Source organism: Crinia signifera, chromosome 6 (assembly GCF_055691185.1).
Source record: "Crinia signifera chromosome 6, ASM5569118v1, whole genome shotgun sequence".
Taxonomy (NCBI): domain Eukaryota; kingdom Metazoa; phylum Chordata; class Amphibia; order Anura; family Myobatrachidae; genus Crinia; species Crinia signifera.
Window position 1 is genome coordinate 115,680,381 of NC_139222.1, and position 18,223 is coordinate 115,698,603.

General features: G+C 44.3%; 1 protein-coding gene across 1 annotated transcript in view; it reads right to left on the reverse strand.

The window, feature by feature from the left end:
- VAPB (VAMP associated protein B and C) overlaps positions 1-14,179 on the reverse strand; it is a 91,404-nt gene extending 77,225 nt beyond the window's left edge. The window contains exon 1 of the mRNA XM_083146866.1: positions 13,977-14,179. Coding sequence (XP_083002992.1) covers positions 13,977-14,034 — 58 coding nt within the window. The 5' untranslated portion in view covers positions 14,035-14,179. The remainder of the gene's footprint in view (positions 1-13,976) is intronic.
- Positions 14,180-18,223: the final 4,044 nt, after the last annotated feature.

Genomic DNA, 18,223 nt, shown 5'->3' on the forward strand with positions numbered 1-18,223 from the left:
CGTGTTTGGGTGTTCAGCTCCCAGGGGGTAATCAGGGAAAGCAGCGTCAGGGGTCGAAAGGGTGAGCAACGTATGGGGATGGCACACACCTACATTATAGTGCCATATACGGAAATCTTTCGGGGGGAGATTCTGCCAGCAGAGCAGCTCAGCCTGGAAAATTTCCAAGCATAACACCAAAGGGGGTTCAAATTTTTCTGAAATCTTAAGATACATCTTTAGATGTCAAAATGTACTCTTTGCATGAAATCTTTTGTCCAATGGAAATCTTAAATATGATAAATCACAGATCTTTCTAGCATGTGGGTACCTTAAAGCTGTGTGCACACGGTGCAATTCTGGCCATCAATTTTAACTATATAGTCAAAATCGAATAGAAAGTTAGCCAGAATCGCACAGTGTTGTCACATGCAATGCAGATTCGATGCACGACCCTGTTTAGTCAGTATTGAATAGAAAAATAGGCTGGGCGGGCAAGTCTATCTGGAATATCTCTCATTTAAAATGTATTTGGCCTAGGGCCAAATTGCAATATAATGTAAACATGGTTGGTTACACTTTGTAGATTTTTCGATTCGACTTTGCTTCTGTAAGTCGAATGAAAAATATAGACTGTGCAGGCAAGACTATATAGTACAGCATACCTCCCAACATGACTCTCTCCAGGAGGGACAAAATGCTCTGCGTCTGCACTTCTGTCAATTTAAGATTGCCATCACCTGTGTTGAACAGGTTAATTAATAAGAAATGTGCTTCAACACAGGTGATGGTCATCATAAATTAAGACAGAAGTGCAGAAGCAGAGCCATTGTGTCCCTCCTGGAGAGGGTCATGTTGGGAGGTATGGTACAAATCTGTACTATATAGCACAAATTAAATGTGTTTCACTGTACGACTCAATCCTGAATCAAGATTGCATAGAAACTACATAGCATGGTGTGTATACCCCTTAAATCTAAAGTGCAGTTAGCCAAAATCGAATTGAACCTGAATCACATCATGTGTACAGAGCTGAGACAGTATATCTCAATCCAGTGGTATATTTGGTGATAAATGAAATGCCCGACATAATCTTGTGCTCTCAAGTACTTTCTCTCTGCTGGGAAAGTAGAATCTACATTCCCTGCAATGTCATGGATTTTCACTGAATTGTCATGTGACCAGGTGAGGTAGGAGGGCCTTGGATTTCTGCACAGCAGCAGTAATAGGACGATAACAGATCCAGTAGGGAAAGAAATATAGGAGAACATAAATGATTATTAGAACATTATTTGACTTTAAACAATATTGATGTAAAATACAAAAAAGATCAAGAAATGACAAGTTATATTTTTTCAGTGTATTCATTTCAATGCAGCTGCCTACTTTGCCGTGTGTGCAGGGACCCCGTAACCATCTGAACAGAATACCCCCGAAAAAAGGAAACCACTAATCCTATTATAAGAGTTATGGGCCCTACACACATAGCAATGTCGGCCTATGCTGCGGTGCTGTAGCTCAGCACACATCGCTGACAGACCACAAACCCAACGCGAGCTGTCAGCTCTGTGTGCGGAACCAGCTAAAAGCACCAGTGTTCTCCGGCGGAGAACACTGGTGACCATAGAGAATAATGGTCACTGACCATTAATTTCGGCCAGTGATGCGCATTGCTGTCGCTATATCCCCGTACACACATCGATGTAGGGGCATTCTAAGCAAAGTCCCCTAGAAAATGCCTTAATATCGGCATGTGTGTAGGCCCTATAACATTGTGTGGAGATAGTCCTCATATAGGATGTAGAAATGTTAACAGCGATGGGTTGCACTGCAATCTGATGAGGTATAGTCCAGGGCTGTGGAGTCAGAGGAAATTTCGAGTGCCTGGAGTCGGAAATCAATGCACCGACTCCGACAATTATAATTAATGACTTCTCTACTGTAAGAATAAAGACCAATGCATGCAGTGCCTCACGTAACCGCAAAACGAACACGTTAAGTGACCGTGAAAAAGCATGCTTTTCATGTGCTTCACTATATGGCACGCAACGCACAATTCGGAGCACCAATACTTATAAATGTATTCTCCCTTGTAGTTTACAACTTATTTCAAACGTTCAATAAGGTTTTTAATACCTCGAAAAATTCATTCAACCAAGCTCTCCCTCCATACGCACAACATCTTTTTACGCGGATGAAGATCTTGTTTCATGCGCGGGGTCATTTGTTTACCTTGGCTAAGCAATTCCTTACGCTGGTTCATATTGATGTACAGGCACCATTTTTCGTCGCCAGTAACGATTTGGTAAAGAAATCGTTCCTTGTGTCCATACATTCGCATATTAATATAGAGGAGTCAGCGTCAGAAGTACGAGGAGTCGGAACATTTATCTCCACAGCCCTGGTATAGTCTCAGCACCCACGTGTTCTGGATAATTTCTCATTGTTCCAGAGGGATGCGGTCACAAGGTCGACATATGGAAAAGGTTGACATGAGTTTTTCATGGTTTTTTTTTCGCACTTTACTATCCAAGCGGGTATAGCGTGAGAAAATAATAGTGTGCCAAGCGTAGAGGCACTGTCCCCAAAGCATGGTGTCCATGTCGACAGACACCAAAACATTAACTCGCTTCGACCTTTCCATGTCGACCTAGTGACCGACCCCATACCCAATTCAGACGTTCAGGTCGCAGAATGATAGAAATCTACAAATTTACCTATTTAATAAGTCAGTCACTGAGCGACCTCACTGTAAGGAGCTTTGAGTTTCTACTTACATTTATTTTCAGACTATATTTTATACTAACTTGTCTAGAGCTGGTCATCAACTTCTGGAATTCTTCTGAATATTACAGAATTTGATGGGTATGGCCATATTCTAAATGGTGGAAGTGGTGAAGGGGATGATTCTAAAAGGCCATAAACACTGGGCGACTGAGCTGAAAGCAGCTCAGTTTTGTCACTTGAGCTGCTTTCAGCGCAAAAGCCGCCCAGTGTGTACAGGCCAGCGATGAGCGCCAGCATCATCGCTAGCCCCATTGCTCATCTACTCATATTGTGACAAGGTGGGCGGCTTTATTTCCATAGCATCATGCGATGGAAAGTCTTCCACCCCCAGGAACAGGCGAAAATTGCTCAGTGGGCATGCACTGAGCGATTTTCAGCCCGATGATTTTCCAGTGTTTATGGACCTTAAGGCGCATTAGCAAAGGATGCAAGCAGAAACCCAACAAAAACTAGGTCAGATACCGTTTTGTACCACAGCAGGCTGCAAACAGCATTGTAGCAAAACACCCATGGGAACTGGTATTCCCCAACATAACAGCACGCTGATTTGAATAACTCCAGGAGCTCTCTCCCAGAGCTATGTACAGTGTGCTGAATAGAATCAACCCATCAGCTGGCACCCACTCACATCCTAATCTACATCAGGGGAAGTTACTTTGTGGGCAGGAACATTCAGCCCAAAGCAGCATATTCTTTTACAGGAAATCAGGAATAGAAAGCACGGAATTCAATTGTTTTTCCCCACAGTTGGCACTAGATGACGCCTTATGGAGCAATTCAATTGTTGCTACGTTTACATTGCGTGCGTTGGGGGGGGGGGGGGGGGGTCACATTTCAGTTCGCAGCCTCCTTAAGTGGCAAACTGAAACGTGTGAAAAATGGTACGTCCCCCGTAAATTTAGAAGCATTCAGCCTCTGAATGCTGCTAAATCCAGTCAATAAAGAAACAACGTTTGAAAGTTGCCTTGAAATCTCAAGGAACTAAGATGGGAGAATAGTTTTCCCCCATAAGATCATTGATTGCATATGATTGGTCCATAGATATCCCTTATGGCAAAGGGAAACTAAATGGAAGACCACACCACAACTGTGTGTGTACGGCATTTGTGTGCAACAAGTACATTGACAAAGTCCATCTAGCAAATAATAAAAACTCCCAATAGGTTCTTATGTACAAATGCTACAACTTGTGATGATTACATTACTGTAGCTCCATAATCTTAGTTTTACTGACTAGGTGCAGCTATAAGATCTTTCATTCAGGTAGGATTAAGTCATTTTTAATAGGTAAAATGTTTACATAAGTGAGGACTCCCAAGTGTTCCAATCTGGTTTGGCTCCCCTGACAAAATGGAATTCTAGCTTTCGATATACTGTATCAATAAAAGCAACTTCATTTTTCAGGTTTACTGTCCATATCAAAGATATATATATATATATATATATATATATATATATATATATATATATATATATATATATATATATATATATATATATATATATATATATATATATATATATATATATATATGCAAAAGAATAAGAGATAGCGCACAATGAGCAGTATATTCAGGTAAAATTTATAAAGAAATAGCAGCTCACGTACATATTAGGTAAAAGATAAACAGCTTGCCAGCATGTATACACAAGGAGCAACAGGTGGATGTCTCTTCTCAAACAGCGCTGAAGCCGCAAAGCCTCCGACGTCCCATCAAACAGACTCCCAGCTCCAAGTATGTCACAGCAGAAACACGCTGTGACATACGCCGGAGGCTTTGCGGCTTCAGCGCGGTTTGAGAAGAGACATCCACCTGTTGCTCCTTGTGTATACATGCTGGCAAGCTGTTTATCTTTTACCTAATATGTACGTGAGCTGCTATTTTCTTTATAAATTTTACCTGAATATACTGCTCATTGTGCGCTCTCTCTTATTCTTTTGCATACAAAACTCTATCCGTGGGATCGGTTTATTGGAGAAGCTGCACCGTACTACTATTGTGATTTGAAAACATCTCTAAGGACTAGCGCAGCCTGTCTGTGTTTATATATATATATATATATATATATATATATATATATATATATATAAAAATAAATAAAAAGGGAATGGCAATATAATGTTAATATATAAATTAATTTTAATATTAAGTTGATGTAAAAATATAACAGAAGAGCTCCAGAACTAAGCTGTACGGCCAAAGAGTACAGTTCACGCTGACCTAAAACAAAGGGTTAGTTACTTTTCAATAATTAAATTGAAGCATGAAAGTTAAATGACCTTTTAATCAAAATGTAAGCTACAGTATATAAACAAACAACATTTAAAGTTAAGCAGTGTATATATCACTGGGAGTGTAGTCGTGGGATCAGCAGCAACCGTGTTGATCCCAGAATGCAGGCGCCGGCATGCCGATAAGGTCAACAGCATCACTGTCGACAACGTGACACGTGATCACCCATACCAAACCAGTGGAAAGCTGGTGGCTGAATAGTGCACTTAGGCCCCAAATACACTGATACCCGCTTGCATAGGGCCAGAATTCACATACAGGTCAAATACCTTATTTTATGGCACAGAAGGTTTTACACACAAAGGACATGTGTGGTCATTACAAGATTTCATGGTAATTAAAAATGACATCTATTTTAGGGTCAGTGGGACGTTAAGCACAACTGTGCATTACTATTTCTTTAATCTCCATTCTTCCTACAATCCTTTAATGCACGTAACGCATGGGGGTACTTGTTTCCTATCTGGGCGCCCGCTAAGTTAATTGCGCACCATGGTATTCTCCGTATTAAAATCGGATCGCATCGCATCGGATACCACAAATGCACATACACGATATTGAACGATGCGATCCGATTTCGTTCCCGCTTTTATGGTTGGCCCATAGGATGGGCCATCTGTAACACTACTGTATTTATTAACCCTTCAAAGCCCTCCCCTTGTCACATCTGCACAGAAACACAGTATTGACGTCAACCCGAAGCGTGGCGAGCGCAGCGAGCCCCGCGAGGGGCGGCGGTACGCGTCCTCCGACTTTTTCATACCCCCACTATTCACGTCGGCGTGGAGTTGAGAATAGAATAGTGTGGCGAGCGCAGCGAGCCACCGAGCCCGAAGCGTGGCGAGCCCCGCGAGGGGACGCGGATACTTCACAGGTATCCGTGTCCCCTCGCGGGCTTCACAGGTATCCGCGTGCGCTCGCCTCGCTGCGCTCGCCACACTGTTCTATTCTCAACTCCACGCCGACGTGGATAGTGGGGGTATGAAAAAGTCGGAGGACGCGTACCGCCGCCGCTCGCCACGCTTCGGGTTGACGTCAATACTGGGGTGGCGTTAACAATGGAGGCGCATTTTAAACCATCAGGTGGGGGTTTCCTATACAAATCGTGGGTTTGCGGGGTTATTACATTGAAATCAATGTAAAATCGGGTCTCAGGGACCATTTAACATTGATTCCAATGTAAAATCGGATCGGATAGCATCGTAGGCCATCGTACATCATCGAGTACCGAATCCGATGCGATGCGATTTCATTATGGTGCCGTACGTAGAAAACCTGGGCGCCCAGATAGGAAACAAGTACCCGCATGGGTCCTTAAAGTATTTTGCACTGGTACCCCATCAGACAATAAAAATAATTACAGGACCCCAGCAAGTTACGGCAAAAGGCAGGGGCAAACGCAGGATTTTCAGAAGGGGGTTTCCAGAGGGGCGGAGCAAAGCACGGAGATGGACACTTAGGTGACCCAGTATATGCCGGGTCAGTTAAAGTATTATAGATAGACCAAATGTATATGAAATAAATATATATATAAAATAAATAAATATATATATATATATATATATATAAAATAAATAAATATATATATATATATATATATATATATATATATATATATATATATATATATATATATATATATATATATATATATATATATATATATATATATATATATAGATAATAGAAGGAAGTGGCACTCGGGTCTGGGATAAATGATGACACGTAGCCGATTTAACGGTTGACGTTTCAGCCCTTTATTCGGGCTTTTCTCAAAACAGCTGTAAGCTGTTTTGAGAAAAGCCCGAATAAAGGGCTGAAACGTCAACCGTTAAATCGGCTACGTGTCATCATTTATCCCAGACCCGAGTGCCACTTCCTTCTATTCTATATGATTTGGACCCGCTGCTGCGGCTTCAGAGGCACCGGGCACGTTATAACCTGACTAGGAGTCGAGTGCCGGCACAAAACCCCACTTACTATATATATATATATATATATATATATATATATATATATATATATATATATTTTACTATATATATATATATATATATATATATATATATATATATATATATATATATATATATATATATATATATATATATATATATATATATATTACTATATATATATATATATATATATATATATATATATATATATATTACTATATATATATATATCTATATATATCTATATCTATATCTCTATATCTATATATATCTCTATATCTATATATATATATATATATATATATATATATCTATATATATATCTATATCTATATATATATATATACATACATACACTTAACATCGGCACTCACCTTTCCTAGTTTTGGGGTGCCCTATGGCTTGTGACCACATTGTTTAAACAGACATTGTAGGGGCTCTGCACACACTAAATTAACTGATAATAAATAGTGGAGATTTGGTTCATGAATTGATCAGTGCATTTAAGCCTGCAGCCCCCTTCACGGGACCCCACTGTTCTGCAGGTCCTAACACTATCGCTGAAAATGGCTACAATACACATAGCTATCACATCAATGTTTGATTCCAGGCATGCTATCTGGTCTGAAGCTCACAGCAGACTGTGCTTTTATAGGTGAGCAGCTACCAACACACCTGTCACTAATCATCTAGGGAAATGGCTAACATAAGCTATGGAATCTTAGTTAAAACATGGTGCATGACTGGGGGCTGCAGGCTTAAATGCATTGATCAATTCATGAGCCATCAGTTAATTTAGTGTGTGCAGAGCCCCTACAATGTCTATATATAAATATATATACATAACAGCAGAGTAGACCCCTGGGCATAGCAATGTATTGGGGCCCCTACCTATCCTCCAGCGGTAGGGGTGGGGGGTGCTATGAGCGGAAGTATCCCGCGGGTAGTAGGGGGTATTATATCAACGGATCAGCATGTAGGGCTCAGTAATTTCCACTAATTACCCCTTTACTGCACAGATGGTGGGAGATGAGGTGGGAGAAGAGGGCATTGGGTGAATGAAGGGGTCCTGATACATAACTTCCAGGGTGGTAGAGGATGTTTAATACGCAGAGGAGGGGTGTATAGTGGAGTGGGCTTATTATTCATAATTTTCTGGTGGGAGGACAGCTTGCTTGACTGCGGATATCTCCAGTTCCCGGGACTAGATTTCTTAGCTTTTAATGGAATTAAAAACTAGAGAATCCCACCTACCAAATGGTACTAGGTGATCAGAGTTCAGGAGGCAGAGCAATCCGCCAACGAGTATATAAAACTACATACCAGGTGTGTGGAGCTGGAGCAGTAACCAGCTGCTGGAAGGTTGATATCTCTGGCTCTGGGAACAGTAGAGACAAGCTTCTAGTGTCTCTCAAAGGGGGAGAGTCCTAGCTTTTAGAATATACCCTCAGAAAAACTCTAAGTCAGACAGAAACTGAAATATCTGACTGGGGAGAGCAATTAACAGGCTTGGATGGGGACCACTGCTTTGAAGTCAGATATCTCTTGTTCCCCAGGGCCGATTTTTAAAATTCTTGTACCTATGGAAAGAGGGGACCCTCAGCTTTCAGACTAGGGCCCTCAGATCCCCTGCATGCGCTACTGAAAGGTCATCACGTCACATGTGTAGTCAGCCTACAGCATATACAGTACATGGCAGAATTGTGGAGGCACAAAATAAGACAATTCAACAGATTTTTCAGACTCACTGAATCACTGACAGATTAGAAAAAAGTCAGGACCCACAGTTTGAGAACCACTGACGTAACGGATACTCGATATTTACATCAATCTAGTTTTCACTATAGAGAACACCCAACAATTGAACTGTTCTACATGCACTGTACTGATTTTACATGCACTGTACTGATTTCCATAACAGTCTTACATAAAATCAGGAGACTAAAATTCACGGAACTGGTAAAAGATGCTGCAGAGGGAATGTGGAAGGAATGTCATAACCACCAAATGTGACAGGGGTTTATGCTGGCCATACACTAGACCAGTGGTTCCCAACCTCAGTCCTCAAGTACCTCCAACAGTTCACGTTTTTTCCAGGTCACTCAGCAGGTGCACTTATTATTCACTGACACATTATAAAACATCCACAGGTGGAGCTAATTATTTCACTTGAGACTGTGTGGAGACCTGGAAAACAAACTGTTGGGGGTACTTGAGGACTGATGTTGGTCTGGTGTATGGCCAGCATAAACCCCTGTCACATTTGTTGGTTATGGCATTCCTTTCACATTCCCTCTGCACTTATACACCTTTAATCCAACTAGTTGGTTGGATGAATGGAATAAAAATCTGGTACTGGATGGGAGCAAGGCCAGCACTTCACTGTAACCCAATCAAAAAGGGAAAATATAGTGAAACTAGTTACCAGCTAGTTGCTCTAATTGATCTGGTGGGCAACACTCTGGTTCACAGAACATTTCAATTCCCCCATCCCCCATCCCCCATGAAGTGGAAGAGCAGCGGTAGCTTTTTATTATATAGGTAAACACTGTGTTGGGAAAAACAATGTTACATTTTGGAATGATTTTGCTAGCTAGCACTAGCAAACTAATGGGTAAAGATCCTGTATATGGTTACACAGTCTCAAGGGAAGCAAACCACAATGCACAAAGATAATGCATTGTAAACAGTAGTGTGTGTATATATGTATAACATACATACATATATACAGATGGAGCAGCTCCTGTCAATAGAATCACCAGCCAGGAGCCGGAAGGGGGCGTGCACACACGAGACGCTCGCGCACCCTGTTCTAAGGAGTGGAGCCCTTCCGCAACACCACTAACCCTGCCCATCTCCCTGAAGCAGAGACTGGCAGGGAATCCGCTCCCTGCCGCCGAGTGATGGGGATGCACGAGCGTATGAGATGCTCACATGTCCCCATCAGATGGAGTGCCTCCCTGCTGGCAAAAGACAGCTCAGTGAATCTGGCGATTCCCAGCGCTGACTGAAAGACGCTCCACCTGTACACATACATAAAAAAAAAAATATATATATATATTAACCCACAATAGTGTTATATGGCGCCCTTAACTGCTTTAAAAATAGGGTTATTCCTGTCTTTCCCTTGACCAATTTATACACAATAGAAATTTTCCATTATACATAAAACATTTATTTTTACAAGCATAAAAAAAACAATAAAACAAACTTTTTGCAGTTATTCTTGTCTTCAGTAATGTTATTCCTTGATTATAGATGATATCTAGTACCCGACGCATTTCGTCAATAGACATCATCAGGGGAATGCCGATAATATTGTTACAATCTTAGATTGACTTTATGGTGGTATAGACTGAATAAGCCTGCACACTTTATTGTGGTATTCCAGAAGATTTTTTGATTAATTTGTTTTTGTCTGTTATTAGGAGCTCTTTGACTCACTGTCTTTAGACGTAAATTCTTATATGTCCATTTTTCATGGATTACTATCAGGAATGTACCTATTATATAAGGTTATATTCACAATATGCAATTGTTATTCACTCCTGTAAATAATTATATTCCAGAGGTGTGTGTGTGTGTGTATATATATATATATATAATTGAATAAAGGATACCACTAGGGTGGCCAATCCCGGGATCTAATGCCGGGTAGCGCCTGAGCATCGCTCAGACGCTGCCCGACTTCTCCCGGCAGCACTGCGCAGGCAGAGGTCGCGCCCGGCAATGTAATGCCGCGCCGCCCGCCCAGCCAGCAAGCCCACCCAGCCAGCTATGAACCCACCCAGCAAGCCAACTCGCCCGCCCAGCCAGCAAGCCCACCCACCCAGCCAGCTTTGAACCCACCCGCCCAGCCAGCTTTGAACCAGCCCGCCCAGCCAGCTATGAACCCGCCCAGCAAGCCCACTCGCCCGCCCAGCCAGCGCGAAGCCAGCCAGCATGCACCATGGACAACCCGTCCCCCCCCACCCAGCAACCGGGCTCCTGGCAACCCTGCTGCACCCTCAAATGAAGGTAAATATGGGGCAGCTAGGGTGTCTTTTTATTAGGAAAGCCAATCCCGGGATTGAGCATTTTTCAATCCCGAATCCCGGGATTGAAAAAATGCCCCGGGATTGGCTTCCCTAGATACCACCCTCAATAGTTCCTTAGATAGTTGGTATACAATCCCACTTTTTCAGGATAGTGTCTAAGGCAAAATATGTAGGAGACCACTCCTTGTTAGACCTGTGCCTGTGTGCTCCTCAAAACCCAAACTGCATATATACACACACACACTTTGCAGTACGGCACTCTCCCTTGGAATTCAGCGACCTCTGTGCCCCTTGTAGTGATGGATAACAACAATGATAGGAATGATGGCACTCAGAGGATTTATATCAAGCGTGTATTAAAACAGCAAAAAAGAGGTGTTCACACGCCCCTTTGTCAAGGCAACAAAGTGAATGACCAGATGTGCGTTAATGCAGGGCAGAGCGGTGGACAACCCACTTGGCTCCGGCTGTATCAGATCAAGTCTGTTGCACGGCTATTTCAAAACTAGAGTCTGCTCATGAGCCAATGGGAGCAGTAGATATATTTGCAGATATCTCTTTAAGTGTGTATCCAGCTTAAAGTTGCCCATACACGTCCCGATGCGGGCGGTGCGATCTGTGCTTTGAGGTGCGCGCTCCCGCGGCACCTCATCGCACAGTACAAAAAGTATGTGCTGCACATACTTTTTGTACATCGCATGCACAAGGCATGCAATGCGATGCATGCTATTTAAGCTCAAAACACACGCCCGCATCGGGACGTGTATGGGCACCTTAATTAAACTGGAAGCCGGAGGGTCCCAAAATCTGTCACTTTAACAGTACCAGTTTTATGGCTAGCCACAACTGAGCATACATTGTTAAATCAAATGTGCCAATTAAAGTCACCTGCGCTCAAACATGGATATACTTAAAACCTGGACCGATAAGGGGGGAATTCAGTTTTACTGTAGCTTTCACTAGATCAGGGCTGGGCAATTGCGGCCCTCCAGATGTTGATGAACTACACATCCCAGGATGCTTTGCATTAGTTTTGCTATGTCGCCATGCTGAAACTGATGCAAGGCATGCTGGGATGTGTAGTTCATCAACATCTGGAGGGCCGCAATTGCCCAGCCCTGCACTTGATGGTGCCCGATAGAGCTATTCAATCGTTGCTCCATTCGGACGCAATTAGCAGTGATAGGACACATTTCAGCTCACACTGGTGGCAAGCTAAAATCAGCACAATAAAACAATTGTATGTTGCCCCTTCTAAATTAAAAGGTGATATGCAATTTTGGGTGACTATTAAACAATTTATTGTGCCTTGAAGGCAGAGTTTGGGATACTCTGCTGTTAGCAAATCGGAATGTAGACTTCTGTAAAGACAAAGTAAACAATGGTAAGCAATCTGATGCAGAATACTCTAATAAAATACTAAGGTTGGGATTTCCAAGTTACAATGTAGAAGACTGTTAAGATTGAAGTTAAGTTTTATTGATAAGTTTTATTGATACTCTTTATAATTAGTACTATTAAATAAACAGGAGGTCCTCAAACGAAAATCAGATCCTTTTCCTCTTCCAGGAACACTTGCAGAAAGCCATACATCATCCTACTACAAGTCTGAAATGATGGCACTCATGAGATGGCTGCTCTATCAGTGAAGCACTTTGACTCGGACCAGTAATACAATCTGACGTAACATCAGGGGCATAGGACACACATTACTGATAAGTGCATGGAATGGTGAACAGACTTTGCAATCTTCCAGCCAGTGCAAAGGCTTACGTTGCAGAAGCGGCATCATGTTTATGATGCATGAAAACTGCACAGGAAGATGAAAGTGTACACAAAACATACATACAAGTGGAAGTTTCAGAATAGGGGACAAATGTAAATATTTAGTACAATAAAATATAAAGTTAGGGAAAATAACTTTTTTTTACCAGTATATACAATTACAGCTCCACCTCCCTTAATCATTTATTTCAAGTGTTAATTGTATGTGGGATCTACCTTCAACGTGTGACCGAACCATATTTCTGTAGCATGCTGTTCTACACAATTTGTGAAAATGTGTAGATCGCAAAATGTATAGTCGGCAAGCTTAATTAGCTACGGCTGGTATATATACACAACCATGGGCAGGTTGGGCATTTCATTATAAATAATTGCAGCTGCATTCCAATACATGGGAGGTGTAGATTACAGTCTCAGATTTATGTGCACAATTTCATTTACATTGAAGGAACTACCCCAGTTCATCCACAATATATTAAAGGCCAAATAATGTAACTAAACATAGTCTCCTTGAGGTCCTGATAATAGCAATATGAATCATTGCTTTTCTTAGCAGTCTCAAAGCCTGTGGGTTTATGTGCTCCTGAAATACACTCACTGTAGTAATTACTGAGAATAAAAGCAATACTATGCTAATGCAAGGCAGGGGGAAGCAGGCAGGCCCGAGGAAGGGCCACAGACCTGCAGCTCAATCTTGTGTTACATGCTATGTGTACAGTAGCTGTAGCTCCCTGGTGCAATTATATCAGGTTTCTCCTCTGATCTAGCATGTTCTAAGCAGACATCCCTCTCGGTCTATCATGTGTAACATTACAATAGCTGGCCATACACAAGGTGTACATGGTATACAGCAGGACACTATGGACTACATAGGATTACTCAGTACAATAATTACATATTGAGAGGGCATACATTAGCATATAATGAACCATATACTGGACATAATACATGTCATGTGAGATACGTTGAAACATGATACATATATTCCCCTACAGACAGGATGTTGTGCAATCCCCCATGGGGCGGAGACCCCACATGACGCCCGTCCTTCTCCCAACCCCTGCACCCCGGGGGTACCCCCCAGCTCCCCCTCGGCCGCTCTAGAAAATGGCGGATGCCGCCCCGGAGATAACTACCTTTGAATTTGAGCTCGTGCTGAGGCTCCAGGACTAGGACCTGCTCGGATTTGGCCATGTCTCCTCCGGGGTGCTCTCCTGTGAGGGGCAGTGCATGCAGTGGTCAGGGGGTGCTCGGGGCCTGTGCAGTGAGTAGTGCAGGAGCTGGTGATGCAGCAAAGCGGCGGAGGGCGGAGGCTGCCGACGTCACGCACTGCAAGGCCCGGGGGAACGTTCCATCCGCCGCGCAGGCGCAGTGTCCGGGGCGGGGAGGGGGTGGGGCCAACTGCGGGGACACGAATGCAGGAGGACACAACAGTGCGCTGTGACTGGCAACAGCAGCGACCCTGTCATACATTTTACACTACTGACACCATGCAGCAGCAGCAGCACACTGCCACCAGCTGTCATACATAGCACATTCTACTATCTATCCCAGCTGTCCCTGATTAACCTAAATCCCTTTTACTTTCCTCCTCCGACATAGCACATCTTATGGGTGTGATCGTCATCATATGCCGGAAAAGAAGTTCTCTAGTAGCCGAGCCCCCAAATCCAATATACTCACAAATTTTGTATGTTGTGCAGGGCCGGTGCTAGGGTGTTCGGCGCCCACCTGCAATCTATAAATTTGCTCCCTCCCATACTTTAGAAAGAAACAGTGAACACCAGAGCTGAAAAACGTTGTTGTCTCACAAGAAATGGACGTGGACACACAACAGTATCCCCATTACAAATTACACCACACGGTAGCACAATCTTATTCCCATTACGCAAGTTGTAGTGCCCCTGATTCTTATTACACCACAGTGCCCCTTATCCACATTATACTATGCAATAGTGCCCTTTACACATGCCTACAGTAGTAGTGTCCCTTATACACAAAACAATTCCCACAGTAGTAGTGTCGCTTATACACATAACACCTCAATAGTAGCACTGGTACTTGTTTCCTAGTGGGCGCCCGCGATTTTGTTTGTATTGATCGGGTCGGAAAAATCGCGTCGATCGCATCGCATGCCAACCAAATCGCATGCGATGCGATCGACCCAATTTTACATTGATTTCAATGTAAAAAGCCCCCAAACCCCCCATTTTAATAGCAAACCCCCCCCCCTGATGGGTGAAATGGCCCTCCATTGTTAACGCCACCCCACTATTGACGCCGAGGGGACACGCATAACTTCACAGGTATACGCGTCCCCTCGCGAGGCTCGCTGCGCTCGCCACACTTTATAAAATCAACTCCACGCCGACGTGGATAGTGGGGGTATGAAAAGTTCGGAGGACGCGTACCGCCGCCGCTCGCCACGCTTCAATAGTGGGGTGGCGTTAACAATGGGGGGGGCAGTCACCACACTTTATAACCATATACAATGAGAAATTGGCCATATTGGCCCATTTACCATTGTTCCCTATGTAAAATCGCATCGATCGCATCGCGGTCCATTATAATGGCCCGCGATCAACGCGATTTTAACTGTAAAAATCATTTAACATTATTCTCTATGGGAAAATCGCGTTGATTGCGTCGGTCGCATCGCGCCCCATTATAATGGGCCGCGATGGATGCGATCACCGCGATTTTCTCTTTTACCGTCAAATAAACTGGTTAATTAACAGAAAATCAGGTCCATCGCGTCGATCGCATGCCTTAAGTACCTTAAACTTAAGGCATGCGATCAACCCGACGGGCGCCGTGCTAGGAAACAAGTACCGTAGCACTCATTATACACACAAAAATGCCTGCAATAGCAGCGTCCCTGTACATAATGCCTGCAGTAGTAGCGCCCCTTATAAACATAATAATGCCTGCAGTAGTAGTGCCTTCTATACACATAATGCCCGTACTAGAAACTTCCGTTATGCACATAATGCCTCCAGTAGCATTTCCTCTTACACACAATGCCCACAGTAGCAGCTCCTCTTAAGGTGCCCATAAACTGAGGCGACTTGGTCCGATTTTGTTAAGTCAGACCAAATCACCCCTCCCTGACATGCCGTTGGATCCAATGCGCGGTCCCGTGCGCATCGGATCCGACCAGGTGGTCGGACCGGCAGGCTGTCTGACCACCCGTTCCTCCTGGCGGCGATCCGGGTGGGAAGAAGGGACGCATGTGATCCATCACAACGGATAGCATGCATCCCTGCCTGCAGGGGTATCGGGTGTCCGAACACTGCTGCAAGACATCGCAGCAGTGTATGAGCACCTTTACACACAATGACCACAGTAGCAACACTGCTTAGACCCATAATGCCTGCAGTAGAGGCACTTGCACACATAATTCCTGAAGTAGCAGCGCTGCTTACACACATAATGTCCACAGTAGCAGCACCATTTACACACATAATGCCTGCAGCAGCAGCGCCCTTTCCATGCACAATGCCCGCAGTAGCAGCCCCGTTTACACAGAGGGGGTTATTTATAGGGGGTGCGTTCACACAGGATTTCTGCGCATGTGCAGACGCAGGGTGTGAGCGGGCACAGCGATTTACATGTTCGACATCCCGCTCGCACCTAGCAGTGCGGGCATAGGGCAGTGGCGGGGGTACAGCCCATGGGAACGCCCAGTGCTCGGACAGGACACTCAGAGATCAGAGACACCATAGAGGTGTCTCTGATCTGCGAGCACTGGAGAAATCGTTCGATGGTCACGACCATCAAATGATTTCTCCCCAGGTGCGAATGGATGATTATGCAATCATCCATTTGCAGCTGTGCGGGGAATCGTGGCATGCGATGGGGGGTAGCAGGCGGCATCTGGTGGACTGATGGACCTAGTGAGTCAACCAGAATAAGGTCCATAGTGTCTGCAGTAGCAGCACCCTTTACACACATTGGATCTTATTCAGGTCCCTTCGCTTGCAGATGCATTTCTGCACATGTACAGAGGCAGGGTCCGTGCGGCCACGGCGAACAGGGTGTTCGATGGACGCACACACCCAGGATTGCGGGCCGGGGGATGTGCGACAGCGGGCCAGGCAATATACCCATGGGAATGCCAAGCGTTTCATGAGAATGCTGGGCATACCCATACAATTCGCCCGGTGACGCCAGGGGGGAGTTGGGGGGGGGTTCAGCTCCTGCCCATTTCCTCCCGAGGGTGCACGCATATCTAAGTGACTTGAAAGTCACTTGATTTGCGTGCACCTGCACCATCATTTGATGGTCGGTGACCAGGGCCGGCGCCACCACTAGGCAAATCTAGGCATTTGCCTAGTGTGCCAGCCACTGGAGGGTGGCACTTTGCCCCTCGCCACTCGCATGGAGGCTGCAGGGGTGTCCGTGCCGGGTACCTGTGGCGCTGTGTGATCTGGCGGCGTGGTCCCTGCAGTGATGCGCACTATCTGGCAGCCAGGCGGCGCGGGAAGCGCTGCTGGGTTTAAAAACATTCCGCATGCTGATTGGCTGAGATTCAGCCAATCAGCATGCGGCGAGTTTTCAAACCCATCAGCGCTTCCTGCGCCGCCGCCTGGCTGCCGGATAGCGCGCATCACTGCAGGGACCCCGCCGCCAGATCACACAGCGCCGCAGGTACCACTACCCCCCCTCCCCCCGTAGGCACCGGGGAGCCCCACCCCCCCTCGCCTGGGGCGGGCCGGTGCCTTGCAAATGATGGGGGTGGTTCCCCCCAGCCTGAAATGGATGTTTATGCGCAGCTGGTGCGGGCGAACCGGCACTGCGAGGGGGATTGCACAAAGGTATTTGCGATTGCACAAAGGTATCTGCGATAACAGGAGCTATCGCCTTTAATAACAATGAAAACGTGCATGTGTTACATATGTAGAGTTTGCGGTCAGCAACAAATATATGTATATAATGCAATATGTATTTTATTAAATAAATAAATATTGAAAAAAAATTGCGTTGTAATTTTGAACACTTCTAGATAAATGTGCATTTTTTTTATACATATAGCGCTTTGTATAAATGAATCTGTTTAATAAATCAATTGCAAAGTATGCCCCTTTTACATATAAAAGAAAATTACTGGGTCATCCATTTTTACCCGGTAATTTTCCATTCAATATGGGTGGCAAATTCTCGAGTCTTCGGCCCAGGTTCTTACCAAGGTCGTAGACCCAGGAATTTTGACCTGATTTGACCTCTTCACACAGAAGAAATACCTGTATTAATCAGCAAATTACCAGGTAGAAATGCTTGATTTGCATTTCTGAGTGAAAGGTGAGTTAGACTAGGACCTGTAAAACAACCCGGCACTAAAATGCAGAGTGACGGCCGTGATTTAGGGGGTTTTATGTCTGAA